The 27,464-nt window shown below is 49.9% G+C and overlaps 1 protein-coding gene across 1 annotated transcript in view; it reads left to right on the plus strand.

Annotated features, from left to right (window-relative positions):
* Nucleotides 1-242: 242 nt before the first annotated feature.
* LOC144487246 (kazrin-like) overlaps nt 243-27,464 on the plus strand; it is a gene marked incomplete at its 3' end in the record, with an annotated part of 225,346 nt that continues 198,124 nt past the window's right edge. The window contains exon 1 of the mRNA XM_078205330.1: nt 243-539. Within this exon, the coding sequence (XP_078061456.1) occupies nt 377-539 (163 nt within the window). The remainder of the gene's footprint in view (nt 540-27,464) is intronic.

Below are 27,464 nucleotides of genomic sequence, written 5' to 3' on the forward strand. Positions count from 1 at the left end.
AGAGGCAGGGGGAGAGGCAGAGAGAGTGCCAGAGAGAGCAGGGGCAAGGTGAGAGTGCCGGGGGGGAGGCTGGACCCCTGCTGAGAGTGGGGGCACAGGGTGGTTTGATTGAGTGTGTGGGGAGCTGGGGCAGGCTGGGGAGGGAGTTTGGGAGGGTTTGTAACCACTGGCTTTCCCTGGCTGGGGTTGGTAGTGTCCATTTAAAGAGGCTGGCGTGTCTCCAGCAGCAGCGGCAGCAGTCTGAGTCTGGATGGAGAGAGTGTGAGAGGGAGGGAGAGGGAGAGTAGCTGTGTCTGTGCATGGCACCCCCAGCCCCTGTCAGCTCACCCCCCCCTGACCAACATGTCCTTCTCCACAGGCCAAGATCCTGAGCACCATGGACGAGAATAAGCAGCTGGGCGGCCGGATCGATGGGGCTGTGCAGGCGGCCAGCCGCCAAGTGAGCAGCCTGAGGGCAGAGCTGAGCGCCACCAGCCGCAGACTGAGCCAGCTTAGCGGAGACAAGCCCGCCATGGACAGCACACTGCAGCACAGCGCAGGTACCGGGCCGGGGGAGAGGGGGGGAATGGGGGAGAGGGGGAATCTGTGTGTGTGTGTGGTGTGGGGGGGATGACAGAGGGGGGAATGGGGCGGAATCTGTGTGTGTGTGTGTGTGGGGGGGGGGGGGAATGAGAGAGCGGGGATGTGTGTGACAGAGAGGGAATGAGAGAGGGGATGGGGGAGAGAGAAAGGGGGGAATAGGAGAGAGAGGGGGAATCTGTGTGTGAGAGGGAACGAGACAGAATGGGGAGAGAGGGGGAATGTGGGGGGGGGGGGGGTGGATGACAGAGGGGAGGGGGGGAATGAGAGGGAGAGGATGTGTGTGACAGAGAGAGGGAATGAGAGAGGGGAGAGGGGGGGAATGTGTGTGAGAGAGGGGGGAGAGAGAGGGGGGGAGGGAGAGGGGGGAGGGAGAGTGCAGGATGTGTGTGGATGGGGAAAGGGGGAATGAGGGAGGGGGGGCGAGAGGAAGGGTGTGAGGGGACAGGGGGGAGGGGGGGGAGGATGAGAGTAAACTCAGGAGAAAGATGTTGCAGGAAGAGACACCGGGACAAGCAGAGGAGAAACCGATCCCAGAATTAACTGTGAGGGGGGGGGAGGGGGCTGAAGGGAGAGGGGGAAGCTAGGGGGTGATGGGAGGGGTAAACTGGGGGGTGAGGGGGAAGCTGAGGGGGGTGAGGGGAGGGGGAGGCTGAGGGGGAGTTGGGGTTGAGGGGGAGCTGGGGATGAGGGGGGTGAGGGGAGGGGGGGGATGAGGAGGGGAGGGGGGGGATGAGGGGGGGTGAGGGGAGGGGGGGATGAGGGGGGGTGAGGGGAGGGGGGGGATGAGGGGGGGTGAGGGGAGGGGGGGGGTGAGGGGAGGGGGGGGATGAGGGGGGGTGAGGGGAGGGGGGGGGTGAGGGGAGGGGGGGGGTGAGGGGAGGGGGGGATGAGGGGGGGTGAGGGGAGGGGGGGGGGGGTGAGGGGAGGGGGGGGGTGAGGGGAGGGGGAGGCTGAGGGGGAGTTGGGGTTGAGGGGGAGCTGGGGATGAGGGGGGGTGAGGGGAGGGGTAAACTGGGGGGATGGGAGGGGAAGTGAGGGGACAAACGGGGGGAAAGCTGGAGACTAATATCAGGAAAGGGGAGATGTGGAGGAAAAGTGGGAGAGAAATGAGTGAGGAAGTAACCGGTGTGGTGGGTTCGAGTGAGGAGAGGCTGAGGAAGGTTCAGCTCCGTGTGGAACCGTGGAGCTGGGACTGAGTTCAGTGTCTGCTGAAGAATCTGTGCTCGTGGTGTGACTGAATCTGGGGCAATGTGCGGGGGGGGGGGGGGGTTTCTGGGGCAATGTGCGGGGGGGGGGGGGGGGTTTCTGGGGCAATGTGCGGGGGGGGGGGGGGGTTTCTGGGGCAGCGTGCTGCGGGGGGCAATATTTGAATGTTTTCACCCTGTTGACTAGTACCATCAAAATTAACCTTTTGGCTGCTGAACCCCTTGTGTGTGAACCCCAGCTTCTGATGCAGCGCTCTCGGACAATGTTCTGGTGATAGTCAGGGATTGCTGATGTATTTAGCCTGGTGCCGGTAGGCTTTTCCCTGTTGTGGGTGCGCTCAAAGTATTTGACCCTGAAAGGGTTAAAAAAATAGAAGAGCTGATTAAATATGGCATTAGGGGATGATGGTGGCTTGTATATTTACATGTTCACTGTCTCTCCCCCCGCCCCCCCCCCACCCAGAATATCAGAGGATATCCTCATTCTTGTATGTGTAAAAAATAAATGTTCCTGGAGTCTCCCAGGATTTTGAAAGGAAATCCTATGGAATGGTTGGGAGCAGTTGGAAAGTGCCATTTGGAATAGTGCCCAATGGATGCTGGAATCCAATTGGCGTGTGTGTGTGTGTGTTTTTGTCTCTCTCTGGTGTTGCTGTGGGTTTAGTTTGCTCTCTGCAATGGACACTGCAGTCATTAATGAGGTGTGGGAGTGAGCAGTTGGCGGCGGGGGGGGGGTGGGGTGCGGGGGGTTAGATATCATTACCCTGTGGTCTGCACTTACTGCTGCTCTGAGTCTCTGAACTCCTCCTCCTCCCTTCCCTTTTTGTTTTGTGGGAAAGTGTTCGGAAAAAGGAAGTCACAAATTACGAATTCCAGTGTGCAGAGGGACATTAGGGGACTGGGATTCCATTGTCATCCCCTTCCAGTCCAGACAGCATTCCCGAGTGCCAGCAGTTGCTGCTCACTCGCATGTGGTATTTTTGAATGGGTCTGTACTCTGCCCTTCACCGGTGCCTTTCGATAAGTAGGTGTCCCGCAATTCGAAAGTGAAATGAGGGTTTGTTTAGTAACCCCGATAGCTTATGCCTGCCTTGTTCAGCCCCTTTTTCTGTGTGAATCAGAGAATCCCTACAGTGCAGAAGGAGGACATTCGGCCCATCGAGTCTTGCACCGACCACAATCCCACCCAGGCCCCTATCCCTACAACCCCACCTGTTTACCCTAGCCGGTCCCCCTGACACTGAGGGGCAATTTAGCACGGCCAATCCACCTAACCCGCACGCCTTTGGATTGTGGGAGGAAACCGGAGCACCCGGAGGAAACCCACGCAGACACGGGGAGAATGTGCAGACTCCACACAGGCAGTGACCCACGCCGGGAATCGAACCTGGGACCCTGCACTGTGAGGCAGCAGTGCGAACCACTGTGTTACAATGCCGCCCTGCCACCATGTACAAGGAGACTTTGGAATAACTTTAATAATCCCCAATTATCTACACATTTATATTATGTCTTGCTTCATTTCACTGTGTCAACCACTCCTGCACAGTTCTGACAGTTTGTGAACACTGGAATTATGCCCACCCACTCCCTCCTGATGCACAGTGTTGAGCTCAGAGGAGCTTGTGCCTGTAATGTTTGATTGTTCTGTGTTTGATTATGCAAGTCTGTTTACTGGCAATGCTCACTGGGCTTGATTAGTTAAGCCTGGGTGCAGATTCAGAGAAAGGTAAATAAACTAAGAGAGGCTGAAAGCTAGAACTGTGAGCACGAAGCAGACATTTCAAAGCACTGCGTATAAAACAAACCTGTTACACACGCTGATACTAATGTCATCTCTGCGTAGCTCTTGAGATATAAAATATCTCAGCACCCACCTTTCCCTTAAAGTAAACCACAGTCCTTGTGATAATCTGACCCAGTAGGGCGGCACAGTGGTCAGCACTGCTGCCTAACAGCGTCGTGGAATCGGGTTCGATTCCCGGCTTGGGTCACTGCCTGTGCGGAGTTTGCACGTTCTCTGCCTGGGTTTCCTCCGGGTGCTCTGGTTTCCTCCCACAGTCCGAAAGATGTGCTGGTTAGGGTGCTTTGGCCGTGCTAAATTCTCCCTCAGTGTACCCGAATAGGTTCCGGAGTGTGGCGACTAGGGGATTTTCACAGTAAGTTCATTGCAGTGTTAATGTAAGCCTACTTGCGACACTAATAAATAAACTAGAAGCACATGCCCAGGGTTTAAGGTTCGAGAGCCAGCCCTTCTGAACTAGAGCGGTGTCTGGAGAGAGCACTTTGAGTGGGGAAGTTCCAGCATCTACAAACCTGTCAGTGATGATGGGAATAAGTTAAGGTGGGGTGGGCGGGGTGGTGAAATAAGGGGCACCCAAGAAAATCGCAGAACATTGAACTTACTATTTGACGGTGATCTAATGCAAGCTCTATTGGTCGCAATACTAAAGAAGTCTCCCAAAACCAGGTTAAAATCCAACAGTTTTATCTGGAATCGCGAGCTTTCGGAGTGCCGCTCCCTCATCAGGTGAAGGAGCAGCACTTCGAAAGCTCGTGATTCCAAATAAACCTGTTGGACTCTAACCTGGTGTTGTGAGACTTCTCACTGTGCCCCACCCCCAGTCCAACGCCGACATCTCCACATCAGGAGTACACCAACAACAACATTATGGACGACACAATCTTCCCAGGGACTCAAAGGTCGGCCTTGCACAGTCTCTGATTTCGACGATGGTGAAAGCACTCGCATTGGTGTAGCGCCTAATTGCATCCTTCAAAAGATGTCACGTACAATTAATTCCTTTGAAAAACTCTTCCCAACAATGCTGCAACAAATAGCAATGAGCTGAATGGCCAGCACGTCTTTATTTTTGTCTTATCGATGGAGACAGGCTTGTTGCTCCTCCGATAGCTGCCACGATATTTAATTGGAACAGGCATACTGGGCCTTGTCGCCCCCACCCCCCCTCTCCCCCGGACGACACCTTCCCCAGTGCTTCATCTGAGTGTCAGCCCAGGCTATTCGTTCAGTTCCTACAGTGGGACTTGAAGCTACGACTGTCTGATTCAGATAACCCAGCTACTCGCTGAGCTGAACTGACAGTTGCAAGTGTTCCTTCTGGGCAATGTTCTAGGAGTCTAGAGTTGGCGGGAGGTGGAAGCAGGGAGCAGTGTTCAAGTGTAGACCCACAGCCATCTGAAGCTCTTGGAGGGGTGTGGTTCGCAATTCCCAAAACCAAAAGGGCAGGAATCCCATCTTGCTGGGCTCAGACCTGATGGGTCGCTGGCAAGGTTGGCAGGTCCTGTTGCGGAGAGGGGGCATTCGTCAATGATGCCAGCTTCCTGAGGTCGAGAGCCGTGTGTATGGTATCAACAAGTCTCCCTCAGCGTGCTCAGATTATCTGGACTCGGGCTCCCCAGCTGTTACTGACCTCGAATGTTAGTGATCTTATTTCATAAACCGTGCATTCCTTTGCATTGAGAGAGTTCTTGTTGAAGTGTACAGACTGGGACCTCACATAGTTGTCTGTTTTGGGAGGCTGGGGTAGTTAGCAAAGTGTTTTTTGAAAAGCAATTTTACACCATCGAGGATTGCGTCTGTGAAAGTACGTTATAATTACACCCTGTGTCTGGATGTGCATTTCAATGTACCTCTGGTTTAAAAAAAGTGTGATCGTTCAAATTTGATCTTGCTGCTGTATAATCACACTATTAGTGACAAGCCGATGATTCAGCTAGCACTGAAATAGATGCTGACTTATTTGAAGATTTGAGGACTTTTTTTTAACACTCTTCCCCAATCAGCTTAATCAATGGGGTCACAGTGCTGTTACACACAGAATAACCCCTGTGTGGAACCGTCAATATTACCCTGCTGAATAAGTACCATATCTAAATTACAATTAGTAACTCGTACCCTGCTGAACAAAACAGTTACAGTGTGTACCTTACCCTGCTGAATACACAATCTCTGTACAGTTACACAGTGAGTGATCCTTACCCTGCTGAATACACAATCTCTGTACAGTTACAGTGTGTACCTTACCCTGCTGAATACACAATCTCTGTACAGTTACACAGTGAGTGATCCTTACCCTGCTGAATACACAATCTCTGTACAGTTACAGTGTGTACCTTACCCTGCTGAATACACAATCTCTGTACAGTTACACAGTGAGTGATCCTTTTCCTGCTGAATACACAATCTCTGTACAGTTACACAATGAGTGATCCTTATCCTGCTGAATAACAGTGTCTCTGTACAGTTGCACAATGAGTATTCCTTACCCTGCTGAATAAACAGTCTCTATACAGTTATGCAGTGAGTGATCCTTACCCTGCTGAATACACAATCCCTGTACAGTTACAAAGTGAGTGATCCTTACCCTGCTGAATACACAATCTCTATACAGTTACACAGTGAGTGATCCTTACCCTGCTGAATACACAATCTCTATACAGTTACACAGTGAGTGATCCTTACCCTGCTGAATACACAATCTCTATACAGTTACACAGTGAGTGAGCCTTACCCTATTGAATACACAATCTCTGTACAGTTACACAGTGAGTGATCCTTACCCTATTGAATACACAATCTCTATACAGTTACACAGTGAGTGAGCCTTACCCTATTGAATACACAATCTCTGTACAGTTACACAGTGAGTGATCCTTACCTAGGGGGTTGGTTTAGCTCAATTGGTTCATGGTGCAGTGTGATGCCAACTCCCATACTGGTGAGATTATTCATGAAGGCCTCGCCTTCTCAACCTTGCCCCTCGCCTGAGGTGCGGTAATCCTCAGGTTAAATCAGCACCAGTCAGCTCTCTCCCTCAAAGGAGCCTGTGGTCATTTGGGACTATGGCGATTTTGTTACTTACCTGCTGAATAAACAGTCTGAAGACAGTTACACATGAGCAATATTACTAAATTGCACAGATGCTGGAAGCCCATGAAGTAAAATTGGAAATTGTCAGTTCGGTCGGCTAGTGTAGGCTCACAAATCAGTCAATGGCTGTTTGTTCTGTGAGGGCCCCGTTACAGGATTATCGACAGGTGGAAACTCCCCGAGTGGAATTGTGGAGCTTGGATGCCATTGGTGGGGGTGGAGGAGGGGTTTGATGCCAGGGGTGTGGGGGGTAGCGAAGGAAAGCAGAAGGTCAATATTGATCCAGGAAATGATGACTAGGTGTTCGGTAGTGGTGAGGGGGTGGGGGGTTGATGGGTGTTGTTGGAAATTTGGCTGTTGGGGCCTAGACAAGATTGAGACCTTCCCACTGCCCTTGCCCACCCGGTTTGATAATGATATTTGGATGTGAAAGATGGGCGCATGTTCAAATAGGTTACCATGAGTGAAGGGAGTGACACAGCCACCAACAGCATAGAATCATAGAATCCCTACAGTGCAGGAGGCCATTCGGCCCATCGAGTCTTGCACCGACCACAATCCCACACAGGCCCTATTCCCGTAACCCCACATATTTTGTCTGCTAATCCCCCTGACACTAAGGGGTAATTTAGCACGGCCAATCAACCTAACCTGCACATCTTTGGGCTGTGGGAGGAAACCGGAGCACCCGGAGGAAACTCATGCAGACATGGGGAGAACGTGCAAACTCCACACACACAATGACCCGAGGTCAGAATTGAACCCGAGTCCCTGGTTTTGTGAGGCAGCAGTGCGGGCAGTTGTCAATAGAAGGATCAAGAGAGGGACAGTGGCTCTGTTGGATTGATTTGATTTATTATTGTCACATGGATTGGGATACAGTGAAAAGTATTGTTTCTTGGGCGCGCTATACAGACAAAGCATACCGTTCATAGAGTACACCGGGGAGAAGGAAAGGAGAGAGTGCAGAATGTAGTGTTACAGTCATAGCTAGGGTGTAGAGAAAAATCAGCTTCTCTGAGCTTTCTCTGAAAGGTAGGTCCATTCAAAGGTCTGACAGCAGCAGGGAAGAAGCTGCTCTTGAGTCGGCTGGTACATGACCTCAGACTTTTGTATCTTTTTCTCGACGGAAGAAGGTGGAAGAGAGAATGTCCGGGGTGCGTGGGGTCCTTAATTATACTGGCTGCTTTGCCGAGGCAGCGGGAAGTATAGACAGAGTCAGTGGATGGGAGGCTGGTTTGCGTGATGGATTGGGCTACATTCACAACCCTTTGTAGTTCCTTGCGGTCTTGGGCAGAGCAGGAGCCAAACCAAGCTGTGATACAACCAGAAAGAATGCTTTCTATGGTAGACTGGGGAGGCTGAAGATGAAAGGAAGGATCAAACGTGCAGGTAGGGCTGGGAAATTTCCTGGTTGAAAAGAGTAGGTGCAAAGGGGGCAAAAGGAGAACTCGGCATGATGAGGAGATTGAATTTAGCTGAGGTTAGAATTTTAAGGGAATATAACTGAAGGAAGAGGAGGGAGTGCAGGTAGGGGAGCGGGAATTAAATGTGTTCATCCAGACTCTGCCAGTTACACCATTAGTGTCAACCCTGCAGGAGACGGGCCTGGTATGGTGGCACAGTGGTTAACACTACTGCCTCACAGCGCCAGGGATCCGGGTTCGATTCCCGGCTCAGGTCACTGTCCGTGTGGAGTTTGCACATTCTCCCCGTGTCTGCATGGGTTTCCTCCGGGTGCTCCGGTTTCCTCCCACAGTCCGAAGATGTGCGGGTTGGGTGGATTGGCCATGCTAAATTGCCCCTTAGTGTCAGGGAGGTAAGCAGGTTAAATATGTGGGGTTGCAGGAATAGGGCCCGGGTGGGATTGTGGTCGGTGCAGACTCGATGGGCCGAATGGCCTCCTTCTGCACTGTGGGGATTCTATGGTTCTATGATTCTATGGAATTCCCACTCACCTGAAGAAGGGGCTTGGAGCTCCGAAAGCTTGTGTCGCTTTTGCTACCAAATAAACCTGTTGGACTTTAACCTGGTGTTGTTAAACTTCTTACTGGGATTCTATGGTAGCAGGGAACTTGCAGATGGTAGAATCAGGAGTTGGTGTTTGGGAAAGGGCGTACACTCTTCATCCGACAGTGAAGGACCAAAGAACACCAGGAATTTTCTGAAGGAGCACGGAGGGTTTGGCATTTTGGGCAGGATTCCGGGAATTTCTGCAGAGGCTGCAGGAGTTGGCGGCCTTTTAGAAAGGGCTGCTTGTTGGATGTGATCAAGCTAAGCTTTGTTTCAGGCCCTCGCTCGCACGGGGTGAGTGTCCTTTTGCTGAATTATCCGTCATTTGCGGAACAAGTCAGCAGGTATTCGACAATCTGACTGACCCTCATAAGGTGTAAGAGATGAAAATCTCCGCTCGGTGTACCTCTGATCGGAGGTGCCTTTGCGAGGCTCTTGCTGATGATACTGTACACCTCTTAACTTTAGATTTGACCCTCGCTGAGTTTTGCAGTATTGCCGTCCAAAACCCTTGCCATGCCAGCCTCGAAGCCTCGCCGTTAATCTGCTGCTCGCTCAGTATACAAAATAGGAGTAGGCCAGTCGGCCCCTCGAGCCTGCTAGGCCATTGGATAAGATCATGGCTGATCTGATTGTGACCTGAGCATGTTGTGATGGAAGACTGGAGGTAATGTGGGCCAGGCCTCAGGCTTCGAGGGAGGCCGACTTAATCCGTTTCCTGCTCCCATCTGGCCCTCTGCTCTCCTCTGCTGAAGATCCTGCCTCTTGCTGGGGTGTGGCTGCTCGACTGTGAGGCTAAACAGCGAGAGGCAGCTAGCTATTCGATCGTGGTGCCTTCACCCAGTCCCTGGGTCGCAGTCGGGTCGGGGGACCCTGTCTGATTCTCTTCTCCCCCTCTTTCGAGCTGGTGCCCAAGTCTTGCACTAACAGAGAACCTGGAAGAGAGCAGGGACAAGCCTGGGGCCTTCCTGTGATTAAATCTACTCCTGGAGCTTTCACCACATGCCTTGCCCCCACTCTCCAGCCGTTATTCGGCCGATACATCCATCCGTGTGACACACTGCCTTCCTACACCAAGCGGAAAGCAAAAAAGACTCGTTATCCAATTGGATGATGTTTGATGTCAGCCAATCAGCCCTCTTCCCCCCATTTTTAAGGTTGAAAGTAAACGACAAAAAGAGAAGCATCTTTTTAAACATTATAAAATGAAAACAGAAAATGCTGGGAAAACTCTGCAGGTCTGACAGCTTCTGAGGAGAGAGAAAAACAGAGTTAACGTTTCGAGCCTGTGCGACTCTTCATACAAATCTTTTTGTTAATGCCCCATTGAGGATAGCGGCACGGTGGCACAGTGGTTAGCACTGCTGCTTCACAGCTCCAGGGACCTGGGTTCGATTCCCGGCTTGGGTCACTGTCTGTGTGGAGTTTGCACATTCTCCTCGTGTCTGCGTGCGTTTCCTCCGGGTGCTCCGGTTTCCTCCCACAGTCCAAAGATGTGCAGGTTAGGTTGATTGGCCATGCTAAAATTGCCCCTTAGTGTCCTGAGATGCATAGGTTAGAGGGGTTAGCGGGTAAATATGTAGGGATATGGGCTAGGGCCTGGGTGGGATTGTGGTCGGTGCAGACTTGATGGGCCGAATGGCCTGTTTCTGCACTGTAGGGTTTCTATGATTTCTATGATTCCTCTCCAGAGACGCACACAGCAAGTGTCCTTCCATTCCTGGAGGCGCAGGCCAATCTTGGAGGGGTGGGCAACCCTCGTGCTGAGTTGCGCAACCGTTGCATGGAATCTCTGATCCCCAATCTTCATTCACTATCTTCTGCCTAAAGGTGTGCGGGTTAGGTGGATTGGCCGTGCTAAATTGTCCCGTAATGTCGGGTGGCGGGGAGGGGCGGTTAGCAGGGTAAATACATGGGATCACGGGAATAGGGTCTGGGTGGGATTGTTGTCAGTACAAGCTCGATGGGCCGAATGGCCTCTTTCTGCACCGTAAGGGTTTTACGATTCTATTCTATGATTCTGAAGTATGTGTCGGAGCGTTGTGGGAAAAGTAGACACAGCTAAACTTTGTGCCAGTCTGAATTCCCCTGGGCAGTCGCCGCCCCCATCGAGATATTAGTCTAGAGGATGGCAGGATTTGCTGTGTAATTATGCAGCATTGATCTCTCAGTGATGTCCCCTCTCTCCTCTGTGAAACATCAGCGCCACATTCACCCCGTGTTTCATCCTTAATTCATATCCACCCCGAGTGAAGAGGTTTGGATTATCCGGTTCGTTTTTAACCTGTCCCGTTGCGATGTGAATGTTGACACGCCACGCAGACTGAAGCTGCCTCGGGAACGATCAGCGTGGGGCCCCAGCGATGAGTGCTGTCGTTGAGTCTCCGTGAGCTGAACTTTAGTTCACGGGCAGTTGTGGCTGCAACTGAAAAGACACAGAATCGATGTCTCATTTGAGGACCGTGGTGCCTGCAATCGATCATTTCCCGCTGCCGGGGTTTGTTCCTCCTGCGATGGGTGTGCCCTGGACGCAGCCACCGGAATGATGTGTCATTACCCGAACACGTCCTCAGTGCGGACCTTCTGTAATTAAAGATTAACCCTGATCTCATTGATTAAACATGCTTGAGGGGCTGAAATGCCAGTTCCTGTTATTCCACCCCCCCCCCCCCACCCCGTCCACTGCATCGCACCGTGATGCATCACTGCCCACAATGCATCCAAACTACCTCCCGTCACGGTAATGTAACTGCCTCCCATCATTGTAACACATTGCACTGGTACCTATTCCAAGGTGATCATGTCGTCGTCACTGATTCAGCACTCCTTGCCTTTCGGTGGCACAGTGGTTAGCACCGCTGCCTCACAGCGCTAGGCACCCGGGTTCGATTCCCGCCTTGGGTCACTGTCTGTGCGGAGTCTGCACATTCTCCCCGTGTCTGCATGGGTTTCCTCCGGGTGCTCCAGTTCCCTCCCACAAGCTGAAAGACGTGCTGGTTAGGGTGCATTGGCCATGCTAAATTCTCCCTCAGTGTAACCCGAACAGGCGCCAGAGTGTGGCGACTAGGGGATTTTCACAGTAACTTCACTGCAGTGTTAATGTAAGCCTTGACTCAAATAAATTTTAGAACGGTGTTTATTTCAGGGAACTTGGAACCGATCGCCATTTTGTGTCTTCCGTTGCTCCGTTTAAAGTTTGTGTGGGAGAGATTGCGTCAATCCTGGCTCCAGAGTCAACAATGCGAAGGGAATCTTAATTGTAGCTCCTTTTTTAAATGCTTTATTTTCAAATTAGGGGGTCTCAAATTTCCAGGACTAAAATCCCTTTTGGTTTGACGAGTTCTGTTGACGGCCTCACAGGTGGCTGTATTGTTGGGAGGATTGGAAATGGTTCCACTGGGTTAGCCGGCAGTCTGTGCAACATCCAGCCATTGTGTCCGCGGATTACCAACGGCACAGCAACCGCTTGCTGAGCTCAAGGTGGGGCTGCTCTTGGTCTGAAGGTCAGTGTTGAAGGTCAGAACTATTCACATGTCTGAGAAGCAGCCCCAATTTCGGGATGGTGGGGTGGGCAGGGGGATGGTGGGGTGGATGGGGGGGGGATGGTGGGGCAGGCGGGGGGATGGTGGGGCGGGCGGGGGGTGGTGGGGCGGGGGGACGGTGGGGAAGCAATTTTAATTCAAGCCACTTGTATGGAAACCAATAAGCTCGGGTGCGACATGTCCTTTGCGTTGTATCTGATTGTCCTGCACATTGAAGTTAAAGGGCGAGTTATCGGGTGGGGAACGGGTGTTAAACTGGATTTTCACCCAATCCAATGGGTTTTCCGTCCACCACAATAGGTTAAAATTACCCCCAGAGGGATTGTACAGCAGACAAGCAGACCATGGGGCCCATCCTGCCCTTCCTAGCTCTTTGAAAGAGCTGCTGCAATAGTCGCTCTCGCCGCCTCTTTCCCCAAGGCCCTGCCACTTGGATTATTTCCTTTTTGAGTGGAGCTCACATTCCCTTTCTGAAGAGTGTGATTGGATCTCCTCCCAGCTCCCTGTTACAGGCAGCACATTGCAGGCTGAGAATTACAGCTCGATTACAGTTGGACGGCAGTGTGAAGTGGGAGCCGCAGGTTGTTCCGTGCTGACCTGCCCCGTCCTTCATTGATGATGTAGTTCGCGTCCTCCTGCCTCCAGCGAGTACTCAGCTTCACAAACCGGCAAAGATTCTCCTCCTCTTCCCCACACCGTCACCTCCAGTGTAACCCAGCACTCCATCCCAGACCCTGTCCCCTCACTATCTCCATCTTGGAGATGTCAGCCGGGATTGTACCGAGGCTTGCAGAACGGCATTCTCCGTTAGCCTCGGGCAGGGAGCCTCGAGCGGGCGAGGCGGTAAAATTCCGGCAGTCACCCAGAAGCTTGTGGCTGAAGCAGCCAGCTCTGCTTGTCTGCCTCCTCCTCAAATTGGGACCTTGTGCAATTCCAAATGTCTGTTAGACGTGGTGCTGACCTCGGGCCCGGCGTCGCCGCGTGTCTCGGGCCTGGCGCCACCGCGTGTCTCGGGCCCGGCGTCGTCGCGTGTCTCGGGCCTGGCGCCGCCGCGTGTCTTGGGCCCGGCTCCACCCCGTGTCAGGCCTGGCTGTGTTGGCCTCAGGGTAATGGAACATGAGTCAAATATTCCCACCACATTCCCCAAAGTGGCACCTTGGTCATGCCTACAATACCCAGATGCCACCTGTCATTTTGTCTGCCAGCCACCTCTAGTTCTGCCGGGCGGTGTGGATTTGTAGTGGATTGTTTCACTCCCCAATCTCCACATTGTCCCCTGGATGGACCCTGTTGCATGTTCAGATATCTTCCACCCCTGCTCGGTACACTTTAGTGTTTCTCCATTGTCCCTTCCCTCTGAACGCCTGAAAGAGTGTTTTCCATCACGTTTTGCGGAGCGGTGGAGAAAAGTGAGCTGTTGTCCATGAAACAGTGACACGGTCATCTGAAGATAGGCTGCAGCTTGTCAAACATTTGCGAGTCTCGGCCTCCTGTGTCGCTTTGCGCTGCCAACTTCAGGGCTGGATCGCTGGCTGTGGGTTACAGCGTTGGGAGTTGGTTTTGTCATCACAATCTCTGCTTGTTGTGCTGCTTCAGACGCTAAGTGACGGAGAGTCGTACAGGCCAGGGAAAGGAGAGGCCTAGCTTCTGTCTGACACTGAGGGAGCTGATCTCAGCCAAGACAGGAGCAGCCACTCTGAAAATTCCCTTCAGAGTTGGAATGATGAAAAAAATCAGCACTGATTCCTTCTGTTCTTCACCAGTTTCTACTATCTACTGGATACTGCGGGAATTTCAGATGTAATGTTACTGAGTTTGGCAACAATGTCCTCCTTGGTTGACTAGCTTGGTGGAAACACGGGCTGAGGCTTTCTGTCGCTATGCTGCTTGCAATCATAGAAATCATAGAAACCCTACAGTACAGAAAGAGGCCATTCGGCCCATCGAATCGGCACGACCACAATCCCACCCAGGCCCTACCCCCACATCCCACTACGCATCCCAGGACACTAAGGGACAATTTTTAGCATGGCCAATCAACCTAACCCGCACATCTTTGGACTGTGGGAGGAAACCGGAGCACCCGGAGGAAACCCACGCAGACACGAGGAGAATGTGCAAACTCCACACAGACAGTGACCCAAGCCGGGAATCGGACCCAGGTCCCTGGAGCTGTGAAGCAGCAGTGCTAACCCACTGTGCCATCGTGCCGTGCTTGCAACCTCAATACCACTTCTTAAAATAGAAAAATATAGCGGTACCCCCTCGCCATCCAACGCCAGCCCAATGCACTGTCAACAGATAAGGGGTCCAGACACAATAGTGAAAAGCTGTTGCGTCTCCACTGACGTTCGGGAAACAGTGGATACCTGAGGGAGCCCTGCACCCAGGCCTCAAAGAAATAAAATAGTGGGGATACGTCGCAGGAGGTGGTTGGCTGCTTTTTCATATGCCTACCCATATTTTGGGGAGAGGGTTGGCAGCACCAAGTGTCACCTCAAGGCATTGGGGAGTGTGACAGGGCAGAAGCAAAATGACTAGGAGACAGGATAGTGTAGTACGTCACTGGGTACATTTCTGCCCGCCCTTCTGAGATCCACTGACAGATTAGAATGCAATTGTAGATCTTCCTACCTCAGTTTACACATGAAGAGCCGCAGAGAGATGTCCTAGAGATTGCTTGCCTGATGTCCTTGGAACCGTATTGCAGCTGGAGCAGGTTGAGGGGAAAGTGAGATAACGTTACATTGGATGTATATTTTATATTTCTCAGAGCATCGCAGCGATGCCACTAGATTCTAAATGCACAACAGGTTTATTTACCAGAGTTTTAAAATATCTCTGTATTAACAAAATGTCTGTCTGTTTACTTTGCTCTGAGTCCACACCCAGGCTGAACCAGTCAAGCACGCTGAGCATAGATCTGTTATCAGGCTCACGTAATCAGGCACAGAAAAATTAAACACTGCAAGGATGCCCCGTTGCTAAACTGTGAGAGGAAGGTGAAGGGTGGTAGAAGCAGGAACCCCCTCAACATTTAAGAAGCATTTAGATGAGCACTTGAAACGACGTAGCATGCAAGGCTACGGACCAAGTGCTGGAAAATGGGATTAGAATAGACAGGTGCTTGATGGCCAGCGCAGGCATGATGGGCCGAAGGGCCTCTTTCTGCCTCTGTCGAGTTGACACCTAGAGGCAGGGAGCTATGGGTCTAGACATTCAGCCTTGTCTCTTCTTGGTGGCGAGGAGGGAGATGCGATGGGAACCCTGCCTGAATAGTGAGGTTCAAAGTGCCCCTGTGGGGTGGACGGACGATGGGTAGTTGGGAGGGTGGGGGAAGCGCAGTTAGGATTTGCCAACGCGCAGTCTGAAGGGGTGGTGATTATGGAGTCAGGAGGAGCCTTCAGAAGAATAATGGATAAAGACTTGAAGGAGAAAAGAGTTGCGGGGACACGGGGAAGGAGAGGGGTGCAGGATTAACTAGATTGCCCTTCAGAAGAGCTGACATAGACCCGATGGGCCGAATGGTCTCCTTCTGGGCTGCACTTTTTCAGGAAGGGGTAATTCACGGGGAGGATACGTAGACGGGGCGGAGAAAAGGTTAAATGATCCCTCGCCCACCCTCCCAGCTCCAAACCCCCCCAGTTCCCACTGATCCTGCGTCTGTTGAGTTTGCCCGACAGCTGCAGTGAGAGATTCGGAAAATCTAGACTTGTGTTAACTGGCTCAGCGAAGATTAAGCTGGGATCAAAAAGGCGTTTTTGAAATTTTGAGAGCGTAAATAGAACAGATTATTTCCACTAATCAGTGACTCTGTAACAAGGGCCGTAAACACAGGATTAGAAGGCAGAGCAGGATATTTTTTGAAGAAAGCTTTTGGAATGGAATCTGGAGGCTTAGCTGCAATAAATTGTGAGAAAATATTATCTAAAGAGAGAGGGGTAAAGAGTCTTGGAAATTGTGATTGGTAATCCTGGAACAGGAGATAACAAAATGTCAAAATAAAAGGTCAATGTCCCAAAATCTCAGAGTCAGGCTGGAATGGTATGTAAATAATTGCACAAAGCACTCAAAACCCAATTAGAGAGTTAGGAGCATTAATAGCAAAGGCCTGGGGTGGCGTCGCAGCTATTTCTGTTCAATATGTTCATGGGATGCCGCTTGGCTAGCATTTATTGCCCATCCCTAATTGCTCACGAGAAGGTGGTCGGAGCTGTTTTCTTGATCCGCTGTAGTTTGTATAGTGTAGGTACATCCACTGTGCTGTTAGGTTTATGCAAACTTCGCACTGTCTGTGTGGAGTCTGCACGTTCTCCCCCTGTCTGCGTGGGTTTCCTCCGGATGCTCCGGTTTCCTCCCACAGCCTGAAAGACGTTCTAGTTGGATACGCTTTTGATTTGAATTATTATTGTCACGTGTATTAGTGTGCAGTGAAACATATTGTTCCTTGCACGCTATACAGACAAAGCATACCGTTCATAGAGAAGGAAATGAGAGAGTGCAGAATGTAGTGTTACAGTCATAGCTAGGGTGCAGAGAACGATCAACTTAGTGCAAGGGAGGTCCATTCAAAAGTCGGATGGCAGCAGGGAAGAAGCTGTTCTTGAGTCGATTGGTACGTGACCTCAGAATTTTGTATCTTTTTCCCGATGGAAGAAGGTGGAAGAGAGAATGTCCGGGGTGCGTGGGGTCCTTAATTATGCTGGCTGCTTTTCCGAGGCAGTGGGAAGTGTAGACAGAGTCAATGGATGGGAGGCTGGTTTGCGTGATGGACTAGCTTTTCTCCCTCAGGCACCAGAGTGTGGCGACGAGGGGATTTTCACAGTAACTTCATTGCAGTGTTAATGTAAGCCTTACTTGTGACACTAATAAAATAAACTAAGCTGTTGTCAAAGTGGAAAATACTGTTCAGGCAGGAATTTCAGTACAGTTCCATTGTTAGAGTTGCCCTCTTTGGGACAAAATAAAACAGACACTTCGGGTGGGATTTTCCAGGCACGCTCGCCCCAAGACCGGAAAATCCCGCCTGAGGTCAACGGACCTTTGCACGGTCCGTGTCTCGCCCGCTACAATTCCCAATGACGGGCGGGACGGGAAAATTCCAGCCATCGTTTCTATTTGTTGGAACTTGCTGTGTGCAAATCAAATGCTGTGTTTGCTAAGTTCACTTCTAAAGTGCATCATTGGGCTGCAAGCTGTTTTAGCACATCCCGAGAGGCGCTATACAAATGCCGCCTTCTGTTTTTAGACAGCATCGGTATTTTTCAAGTCAAGGAGGAAAGAGCTATCGTTCAGTTTGGGAAATGAATGTTGGCACGAATCAACAGGCAAGAGGAGCAACTGGGGAACAGACCCCAACAGAGTAGGGTGCAGTATGTTAGCAGAACATGTGGAAGGGGCAAAAGATAAGCCTGCTGGCCTTGGGAAGGGAACTGCTTAGTTAAATAATAAGGGATCTGACCAAAGCAGAAAGGTTAGCAAGTGAGATAATGGATCAGCACCGGGGAATTATTAAATTGTAAGATGGATTGAGTAGAATGAAGATGTATTCCTTTGAGGTATTGTCAAAGAATTGCACTATCTTTGGAAACATAGGTATGGCATCTTCAAAGACAGGCAACCGCTAAGTAGATTAATTAATTAATAAATGGTTTCTTACAAGGAAATAATTATTTACAGGGAGTGGTATAAAGGATCCGGTACCCCACAACTCCAGACTCGTAACTGCAGGGTTCAGGATTCACGCACTCTGCTCCGATTGGCCAGATGGGTCACTTGACCCTCTGAGAATTCACCCCTAAAAGAGACATGCGAGCACAATACAGGGTAGAATATTTGCGTGCACGAGGAGAACTAAGAAATTGTTATCCCCTCTCTGAATTCCTTCTCCAGAGTTATCGGGTAACGTTTTTTAACCTGAGTTCACAATATCATAGAATCCATACAGTGCAGAAGGAGGCCATTCAGCCCATCGAGCCTGCACCAACAGCAAGGCCCTATCCCAGTAACCCCATGGTATTTACCCCACTAATCCCCCCCCCGACACTAAGCGGCAATTTAATCTGGCCAATCCACCTAACCCGCACATCATTGTAGTGTAGGAGGAAACCGGAGCACACAAAGGAAGCCAACGCATACGTGGGGAGAACGCACAAAGTCACCCGAGACAGAGTTCCTGGCGATGTGCCACAAAGTCAAATTCTGCCCGAAAGAGATTAAGCTGAACTGCAGCTTAAGAAAGGCGACAAACCCAGATCTATCAATAATAACGTAAATCTCAAGGAATACAAAAGGTGCAGTGCAGAATGAGAGGTGGAAGGGCAGATTAGAAGGGATTTAAGAAAGGCCAAATGATAATGTAAAAGGAAATAAGTGTTTCTGTAAGGATTTGAAAAGTTGGAGCTGGTAGGATCACTCACTCAGGAATGAAGAGGATAGCTAACTTTAGTAGCTGGAGGTACAGTGGGAATATGTTAAATATTTAATGTCATAAGTGATGGTGGATTTGCGAATTTAGTTATACTAGAGAATGATATGAAACAATTGTTAGATAACTAGAATTGGTTCTGGGAAAAGAAGTAATAGAACTATTTGGCACAGTGGTTAGCACTGCTGCCTCTCAGCGCCGGGGACGCGGGTTCAATTCCGGCCTCGGGGTCACTGTCTGTGTGGAGTTTGCACTTTCTCCCCGTGTCTGCGTGGGTTTCCTCCGGGTGCTCCGGTTTCCTCCCACAGTCCAAAGGTGTGCGGGTTAGGGTGCATTGGCCGTGCTAAATTGCACCTTAGTGTCAGGGGGACTAGCAAGGTAAATACGTGGGATTGCGGGGATAGGGCCTGGGTGGGATTGTTGTCAGTGCAGGCTCGATGGGCCAAAAGGCCTCCTTCTGCACTGTAGTGATTCTATGATTTTATGAACTCAAGTTAGGAAAGTTACTCTTGAGAAGAAAGTCAGAGGGGAGATAACAATTTATTTGCCTTCCTCGTGTAAGCAAGTTATTCCAGGGAGCTAGAAGTAGCCAATATATACTATTGGCAACTGAGGACAATCAGCACAAACTTATTAAAAGCAACAAAAACAGAAAACTGGAAAATCTCAACAGCTCTGGCATCTGTAGAGAGAAAACCGAGTTAACGTTCTGAGTCCTCATGACCCTTCCTCAGAACTGAAGAGAGGAAAAATTGTGATTCTGTATAAGAGAGGGTGGAACAGCGATTAGTGGGAGCTGGGAGAGATTGCAACAAAAGCTTCAGAACAAGTGACAGATGGCCCAGTGAGGGAGGGAGAGGGATGGTTTTTGCATAAGGACCAGAAATGTTTGAGATATTAAAAAAGGTAAAGATGGAGGAGAAAGGTCAGAGTCTCAAGTTGCTGAAGTCATTGTTGAGTCCTGAGGGCTGTAACGTGCCTAATCAGAGGATGAGTTGATTCTCTTCCAACTTCCTGGAAGGGTAGGGGGTTTTAGTTCAGTCGAGCAGCATGGTCGGTGCAGGCTTGGAGGGCCAAAGGGCCTGTTCCTGTGCTGTAATTTTCTTTGTTCTGAGCTTGCATTGGGCTTCACTGGAACATTGCAGCAAGCCAAGGATGGATGTGTGTTCATGAAAGCAAGGTGCTGAGTTAAAATGGCGTGCAACAGGAAGGTTGGTGGTATGTGGGACTGAGAGAAGGTGTTTCACAAAGCGGTCACCCAGACCGTGTTTAGTCCCCACGATGTAGCGGAGACCACATTGGGAGCAGCAAATACAACAGACCAAACGGAAGGAGGTGCAAATGAAATGCTGCTTCACCTGAAAGGAGTGTTTGGGGCTTTGAACAGTTACTCAAAACATTAGCTGTGTAAACTCCCCCTACAGAGGCTGCCAGACCTGCTGAGCTTTTCCCAGCTTTTTGTTTCAGATTCCAGCATCCGCAGTATTAAAAAAATTGGAAGAAATTTGGATTTGGCCAAATGTTGAGAGATTTAACCAGGTTCATATGAAGGAGAGTTTGATTGGATGGCTAATGAAAATGCAGGGAAGAAATGCATTTATATAGCACCTTTCCTGAATGCAAGACATTCCAGAGCACTTTACGGCTATAGGAGTAGCTATGAGATATAGTCAAAGAACAAAGAAAATTACAGCATAGGAACATGTGCTCTCCAAGCCCTCTAAGGCTCTCCAAGCCTGCACCGACCATGCTGCCCGACTGAACTAAAACCCCCCACCCTTCCGGGGACCATATCCCTCCATTCCCATCCTATTCATGTATTTGTCCAGACGCCCCTTTAAAGTCACAATCGTATCTGCTTCCACTACCTCCCCCAGCAGCGAGTTCCAGGCACCCACCACTCTCTGTGTACAAAAACCTGCCTCGTCCATCTCATTTAAATCTTGCCCCTCGTACCTTAAACCTATGCCCCCTAGTAATTGACTCTTCCACCCTGGGAAAAAGCTTCTGACTATCCACTCTGTCCATGCCCCTCATAATCTTGGAGACTTCTATCAGGTCCCCCCTCAACCTGCGTCGTTCCAGTGAGAACAAACCAAGTTTCTCCAACCTCTCCTCATAGCTGATGCCCTCCATACCAGGCAGCATCCTGGTAAATATTTTCTGTACCCTCTCCAAAGCCTCCACATCCTTCTGATAGTGTGGCGACCAGAATTGAACACTATATTCCAAGTGCGGCCTAACTAAGGTTCTATAAAGCTGCAACATGACTTGCCAATTTTTAAACTCAGTGCCCCGGCCGATGAAGGCAAGCATGCCGTATGCCTTCTTGACTACCTGCTCCACCTGCGTTGCCACTTTCAGTGACCTGTTTCCCTGTACACCCAGATCCCTTTGCCTATCAATACCCTTAAGGGATCTGCCATTTACTGTATATTTCCTATCTGTATTAGACCTTCCAAAATGCATTACCTCACATTTGTCTGGAATTACAGCAATTAGTCATTGCTGTAATGTAGACAGTGCGGCAGTCTATAGATACATAGCAAGCTCCCACAAACAGTGATGTTGGTTGAGGGATAAAGCTTGATTGGAACACCAGAGAGAGTACCCCTGCTGCTCTTTGCAATAGTGCCATGGGATATTTTATATTTATTTATTAGTGTCACAAGTCGGCTTACATTAACACTGCAATGAAGTTACTGTGAAAATCCCCTAGTCGCCACACTCCAGCGCCTGTTCGGGTACACTGAGGGAGAATTTAGCATGGCCAATGCACCCTAGCCAGCATGTCTTTCGGACTGTGGGAGGAAACCAGAGCACCCGGAGGAAACCCACGCAGATACGGGGAGAACGTGCAGACACGGGGAGAACATGCAGACTCCATACAGACAGTGACCCAAGCCGGCAATCAAATCCGGGTAGGAATGGGAGGGTCACAAGACAAAGATCCTGAAGGTTGGGGAGGGACAGGAAGATCTGCTGGGAAAAAACCAGAGAATTACTGGAAAGTATGAATGCAGATAGCTAAAGCTATAAAAAAGGGAAATACGTGAATGAAGAGGTAAAGGAAGCTTACGTCTGGCAATAATTAGACCACAGTTAGAATCCTGAATGCAGCTTTACGTACCCTGTTACAGCAAGAATATTGAAGCCATTGAGGGTGCAGTATAGGTTTATCAGGATGATACCAGGTGTGAGAAATGATAGTAGAGGCTCGACAGATTGGCGCTTTCCACTGAAGCAGAACAGCTTCCTTATCAGAGACCATCAGATAGGAGTTTGTAAAATTAATAGCTAAACCAGGAAGAATGAGTCGAGGAGACAGTGACAAAGGCTCATTCGTTTAAAATGGACACAGAACGAGAAAGAGGTTAGGAGAAACGTGTTTACACTGAGAATTGTGAGGAAGTGGTTGAGGTAGAAGCCACTGCACTCGCTAAAGGGACAAAGTGGAAAGTTTAAGCTGAGGAAGATACAGCACGACAGCAAGAGATAGTGGAGCCCAGAAACAGGGGCTGAACGGCCTCCTTCAATGGGGTTTACCTCTGGTTAAAGGAGGATGATAGAAAATGGGCAGAATTTTACCGGCACGTCCACCCGTCGTACGACCCCGCCCGAGGCTGACAGAGAATGCTCTTGTCCGAGCCTTGCCCGCCCCCGGAATCGGGGCGGGTGTGCCAGTAAAATCCCGGCCAATGTGTTTTCTGCGTGGTGATGTTAGGCTGTGGAATACATGACTACCAAGTTCAAAAACACAAAAATGCTGGAACATCTCAGCAGGTCTGACAGCATCTGTGGAGAGAGAATAGAGCCAACGTTTCAAATCTAGATGACCCTTCATCAGAGCTCTGACGAAGGGTCATCCAGACTCAAAACGTTGGCTCTATTCTCTCTCCACAGAGGCTGATAGACCTGCTGAGATCTTCCAGCATTTTTCTGTTTTTGTTTCAGATTCCAGCATCCGCAGTGATTTGTGTTTATATTACATGACTACCAAGTTGCTGTTGAATGAGTCCTGACATTTAAGAAGGGTTTAGATTTGATGAAAAGTATTAAAATGAAAGAGCAGGGAATTAGGGATAGATGGAAACTTGCCAATCGCCGTGAGCCACATTGTGGCCTTCTCTGTTGAAGTGTAATTGTTGGACCTGTTCCCCACACTTACCCACCAGTTTGGTCGATCGAGCAGTGGGTGTTTCGTTCAGCTGAATACAAACTGCTCAGGAGGCCCGTTTACTCCCGGCTTCCTAACTCTCCTCGGACAACAGGATGGAACCTGGCGGCTTGTGGACCTTGTGATCAGACAGCGGCCAGTTCCCATTGTCTGAACTCCCTGAATTGGGTTCAGCAATGTTGTAAAGGGTACTCTATTCCTCAACGCTGCTGGGCACCATCTCGCTCAGGGTAATGCAGAGACATTGAGGCTTGGTGCCCAACTCTGCCATCTTTTTAGGGCACTGCTGATGATCGAGCAGCCAGTCTGACTCATTGCCCCCCCCCCCCCCCCACCACACACACACACACACACACACAAAACGGGGTAGGGCCTATCAGTGCCCACACACACACACACACAAAACGGGGTAGGCCTATCAGTGGGTAAGCACTGGCAAGGTGGACTAGTAATCCAGAGATCCAGGGTAATGCTCTGGGGACCCGGGTTCGAATCCCATCACAGCAGATGGTGAAATTTGTATTCAAATTAAAAAGAATCTGGAATTAAAAGTCTAACGATGACATTGGGACCATTATCGATTGTCACAAGAACCTACCTGGTTCGCTAGTGTCCTTTTAGAGAAGGAAATCTGCCGTCCTTACCCGGTCTGGCCTACATGTGACTCCAGAGCCGCAGCCAATGCGGTTGACTCTCAAATGCCCTCTCGGGGGACATGCTTTCACTTGGCTCCAGATAGCCAAGCCTGGGCCCCAGTGGGCAGGCCGGAAACACGGGGTGCTGCCAAGCTCTATCGCACTAAACTCCAGTAGATCAGCTACGCGCTACTCGAGACTTGCTAAGCATTGACTCATGCACCGGACTCGTGTGGACCTGGGGGCCGGCCGCGTGCAGGGAAAATGTCCGCCATTCCGTATCGGGTGGCTTTCTCGGTGGTTTGGTTTTAAAATCGGGGGCGGCTTCCTGTGCTTGCGGCTGGGCTGACCAGATCATTCTGAGCAGACGCGGCAGACAAATCCATTACCGCAGAAACAGGGCACGTGGCTTTAAGAAACATTAACTATTATAAATGATATCAGTGAGTATAAGATTGTAATTTAATGAGAGGATCAGATGTCAGGCTTCATCACATCATCTCAATTGTTGAATTTGATTACTGGCTGGTAATTCACTGAAGGGTGTCTGTTCATCTCTGTACACTGCCTGGTGTGTGATTTATTATTTATTTTAGGCTGTACGCTTTCTGTGTAACACAAAAGCAGTATTACAGTAACACCTGGCAGATAGTACTTGCAATTAACTCCAAGCTCATCTTAATCATATCTCCCTTTTACCGTGTTCCTTTTCTGTGCTAAGGAACTCTGCTACTGCAGAGCCCTGACTGAAAACAGATTTTCTTTCATCGAAGTTTATTTTCTCCTGTGTTTTTTCTGTTTGTTTTGCTGCTTTTTGGTGACTCTGTTGTACAAGCAGCCAACTGCTATTTCCAAGGGGACCCAGAGAATGAAGACAACAGGAGTGCATTATTACAGTGGAGATCCTTCTGTCTCCATCTCCTGTCTACAACATCCTGGGGGCTACCATTGACCAGAAACTAAATTAAACTAGCCATATACCTGCCGTGGCTACAAGGGCAGACTGGGAAATCTGCGGCGAGTAACTCACCTCCTGACTCCCCAAAGCCTGTCCACCGTCTACAAGGCACAAGTCAGGAGTGTGATGGAATACTCCCCACTTGCCTGGATGGGTGCAGCTCCAACAACACTCAAGAAGCTCGACACCATCCAGGACAAAGCAGCCCGCCCTTTAAAGGGCTGTCCCTTTTACGTTGTCACTCAGTTTATTTGATTTAACTTATCTGGTTTTGGTTTCAGACAAAATAGTTGGCATCCCTTCCACAGACATTCACTCCCTCCACCACTGATGCACAGTGGCAGCCATGTGTACCATCTACAAGATGCACAGCAGGAACTCGCCGAGGCTCCTTTAGGCAGCACCTTCCCAAACCCATGATTCTCTACCATCTAGAAGGACATGGACAGCAGATACCTGGGAACACCACCACCTGGAGATTCCCCTCCAAGTCGCACACCAATCTGACTTGGAAGTATATCGGTTATTCCTTCACTGTCGCTGGGTCAAAATCCTGGAACTCTCTCTCTAACAAGATGATCAGAGGATTAGATAGGTGGATAGTGAGAGCCTTTTTCCTCGGATGGTGATGGCTAACACGAGGGGACATAGCTTTAAATTGAGGGGTGAGAGATATCGGACAGATGTTAGAGGTAGGTTCTTTACTCAGAGAGTAGTAAGGGCGTGGAATGCCCTGCCTGCAGCAGTAGTGGACTCGTCAACATTAAGAGCATTCAAATGGTTATTGGATAAACATATGGATGATATTGGAATAGTGTAGATTAGATGGGCTTTAGATTGGTTTCACTGGTTGGCGCAACATCAAGGGCCGAAGGGCCTGTACTGCGCTGTAATGTTCTATATTCTAACAGTACTGTGGGTGCATCCATGTCACAGAGGCTGCAGCGGTTCAAGAAGGCAGCTCACCACCCCCTTCTCGAGGGCAATGTCCGCTGGCCTAGCCAGTGACATCCACACATCCCATGAACAAAGTTTTAAAAACATATGGAAGATATGGATGGAAATTGGGCAGTGTCCTTGACTTACCCGAGGCTGATGTGTGCCCATTACAACTCTGTGCCCATTCAGCAACTTACTGTGACCACCCTGCAGCGCCCTAGGCATAACCCTCCCCCCTCCACCCCAACCCCAACCCCACGCCATCTTGGAATTTTCTTTTATTCATTCATGGGACATGGGCATCGCTGGCTGGGTCAGCATTTATTGCCCAATCCCTCGTTGCCCTTGGAGGGCAGTTGAGAGTCAACCGTATTGCCGTGGCTCTGGAGTCACAGACCAGGTAAAGATATCAGATTTCCTTCCCTAAAGGACATCAGTGAACCAGACAGGTTTTTCCAACAATCGACAATGGTTTCATGGTCATCAGTAGATTCTTAATTCCAAATTATTTTTTATTGAATTCAAATTCCACCATCTGCCGTGGCGGGATTCGAATCCGGGTCCCCAGAACATTAGCTGAGTTTCTGGATTAATAGTCTAGTGATAATCCCACTAGGCCATCGCCTCCCCTAAATAATATAATAGATCTTTGATGAACGTATCGGGGGGGGAGAGAGTGTAAGGGGAACCGGTGAAGGAAGCAAGATTAGAAGGGTGTCGGAAGCTGTAACTTTGGAAGTGTAACCTGTTCACATTTGAATTGAAATGTGACTGGCATGTTCTCGAGATGTCACGGGCAACGATATTAAGACAGAAATTCAACTCTCAAATTCTGCCAAAGCTCAGAGATTTCTGGAGCTCCGTTATTCACAGAAGCACTTTACTCAATTACCTCCTTCAGTCACTTGCAGCATCCCACTGCGCAGCCTTAAGTCTGGCTGTTAACCCTTTCACTGCTGACAATACTCTTCCATTTTCCCAGTGATGCACAGCCAATGTTTTATCCAGTGCCTAATGATGTTTTCCTCCGGAGCTTGCAAGTTTTTAAAAAGAACGTTTCCAATGGAGCGAGGTTGTACACCAGCACGGCACGGTGGCACAGTGGTTAGCTCTGCTGCCTCACAGGCCCAGGGAGCTGGGTTCAATTCCTGGCTTGGGTCACTGTCTGTGCGGAGTCTGCACGTTCTCCCCGTGTCTGCGTAGGTTTCCTCCCGCAGTCCGAAAGTCGTGCTGGTTAGGTGCATTGGCCATGCTAAATTCTCCCTCCGTGTACCCGAACAGGCACCGGAGTGTGACAACTAGGGGACTTTCACAGTAACTTCATTGCAGTGTTAATGTAAGCCTACTTGTGACACTAATAACTTTAAACCCAATGTTTCATATAGATTGATGATCGCCTTTTTTCATTCATGGAATGTGGGTCTCGCTGGCTGGCCAGCATTTGTTGGCCAACCCTGACTGTCTTTGAACTGAGTGGTTTGCTCGGCCACTTCAAAGGGCATTTAAGAGTCAACCACCTTGCTGTGGCTCTGAAGTCACGTAGGCCAGACCTGGTAAGGACGGCAGATTTCCTTCCCTAAAGGATATTAGTGAAGCAGATGGGTTTTTACAACGATCAGCAATGGTTTCATGGTCATCAGTAAATTCTTAATTCCAGATTTCATTGAATTCAATCCCATGGTGGGATTTCAACCCGGGCCCCCCAGATCTTTCTCTGGCTCTCTGGATTACTAGTCCAGTGACAGTACCACTACGCCACCCCTCAGTGTCCCTATTTATAAAGGCCAGGATCCTGAATGCTTTATTAACCTGCTCTGCTGCCATTAATGATTTGTGTACTTTTGCCCCCTTAAGTCACCCCCCTTTCAAATTGTACCCATCAGTGGTCGGCACTGCTGCCTCACAGCGCCAGGGACCTCGGTTCGATTCCCGGCTCGGGTCACAGTCTGTGCGGAGTCTGCACGTTCTCCCCGTGTCTGCGTGGGTTTTCCTCCGGGTGCTCCGCTTTCCACCCACAGTCCGAAAGACGTGCTGGTTAGGGCGCATTGGTCATGCTAAATTCTCCCTCAAGTGTTACCCGAACAGGAGTGTG

This window comes from Mustelus asterias, unplaced genomic scaffold (genome assembly GCF_964213995.1).
Source record: "Mustelus asterias unplaced genomic scaffold, sMusAst1.hap1.1 HAP1_SCAFFOLD_672, whole genome shotgun sequence".
In the NCBI taxonomy this organism is placed as follows: Eukaryota; Metazoa; Chordata; class Chondrichthyes; order Carcharhiniformes; family Triakidae; genus Mustelus; species Mustelus asterias.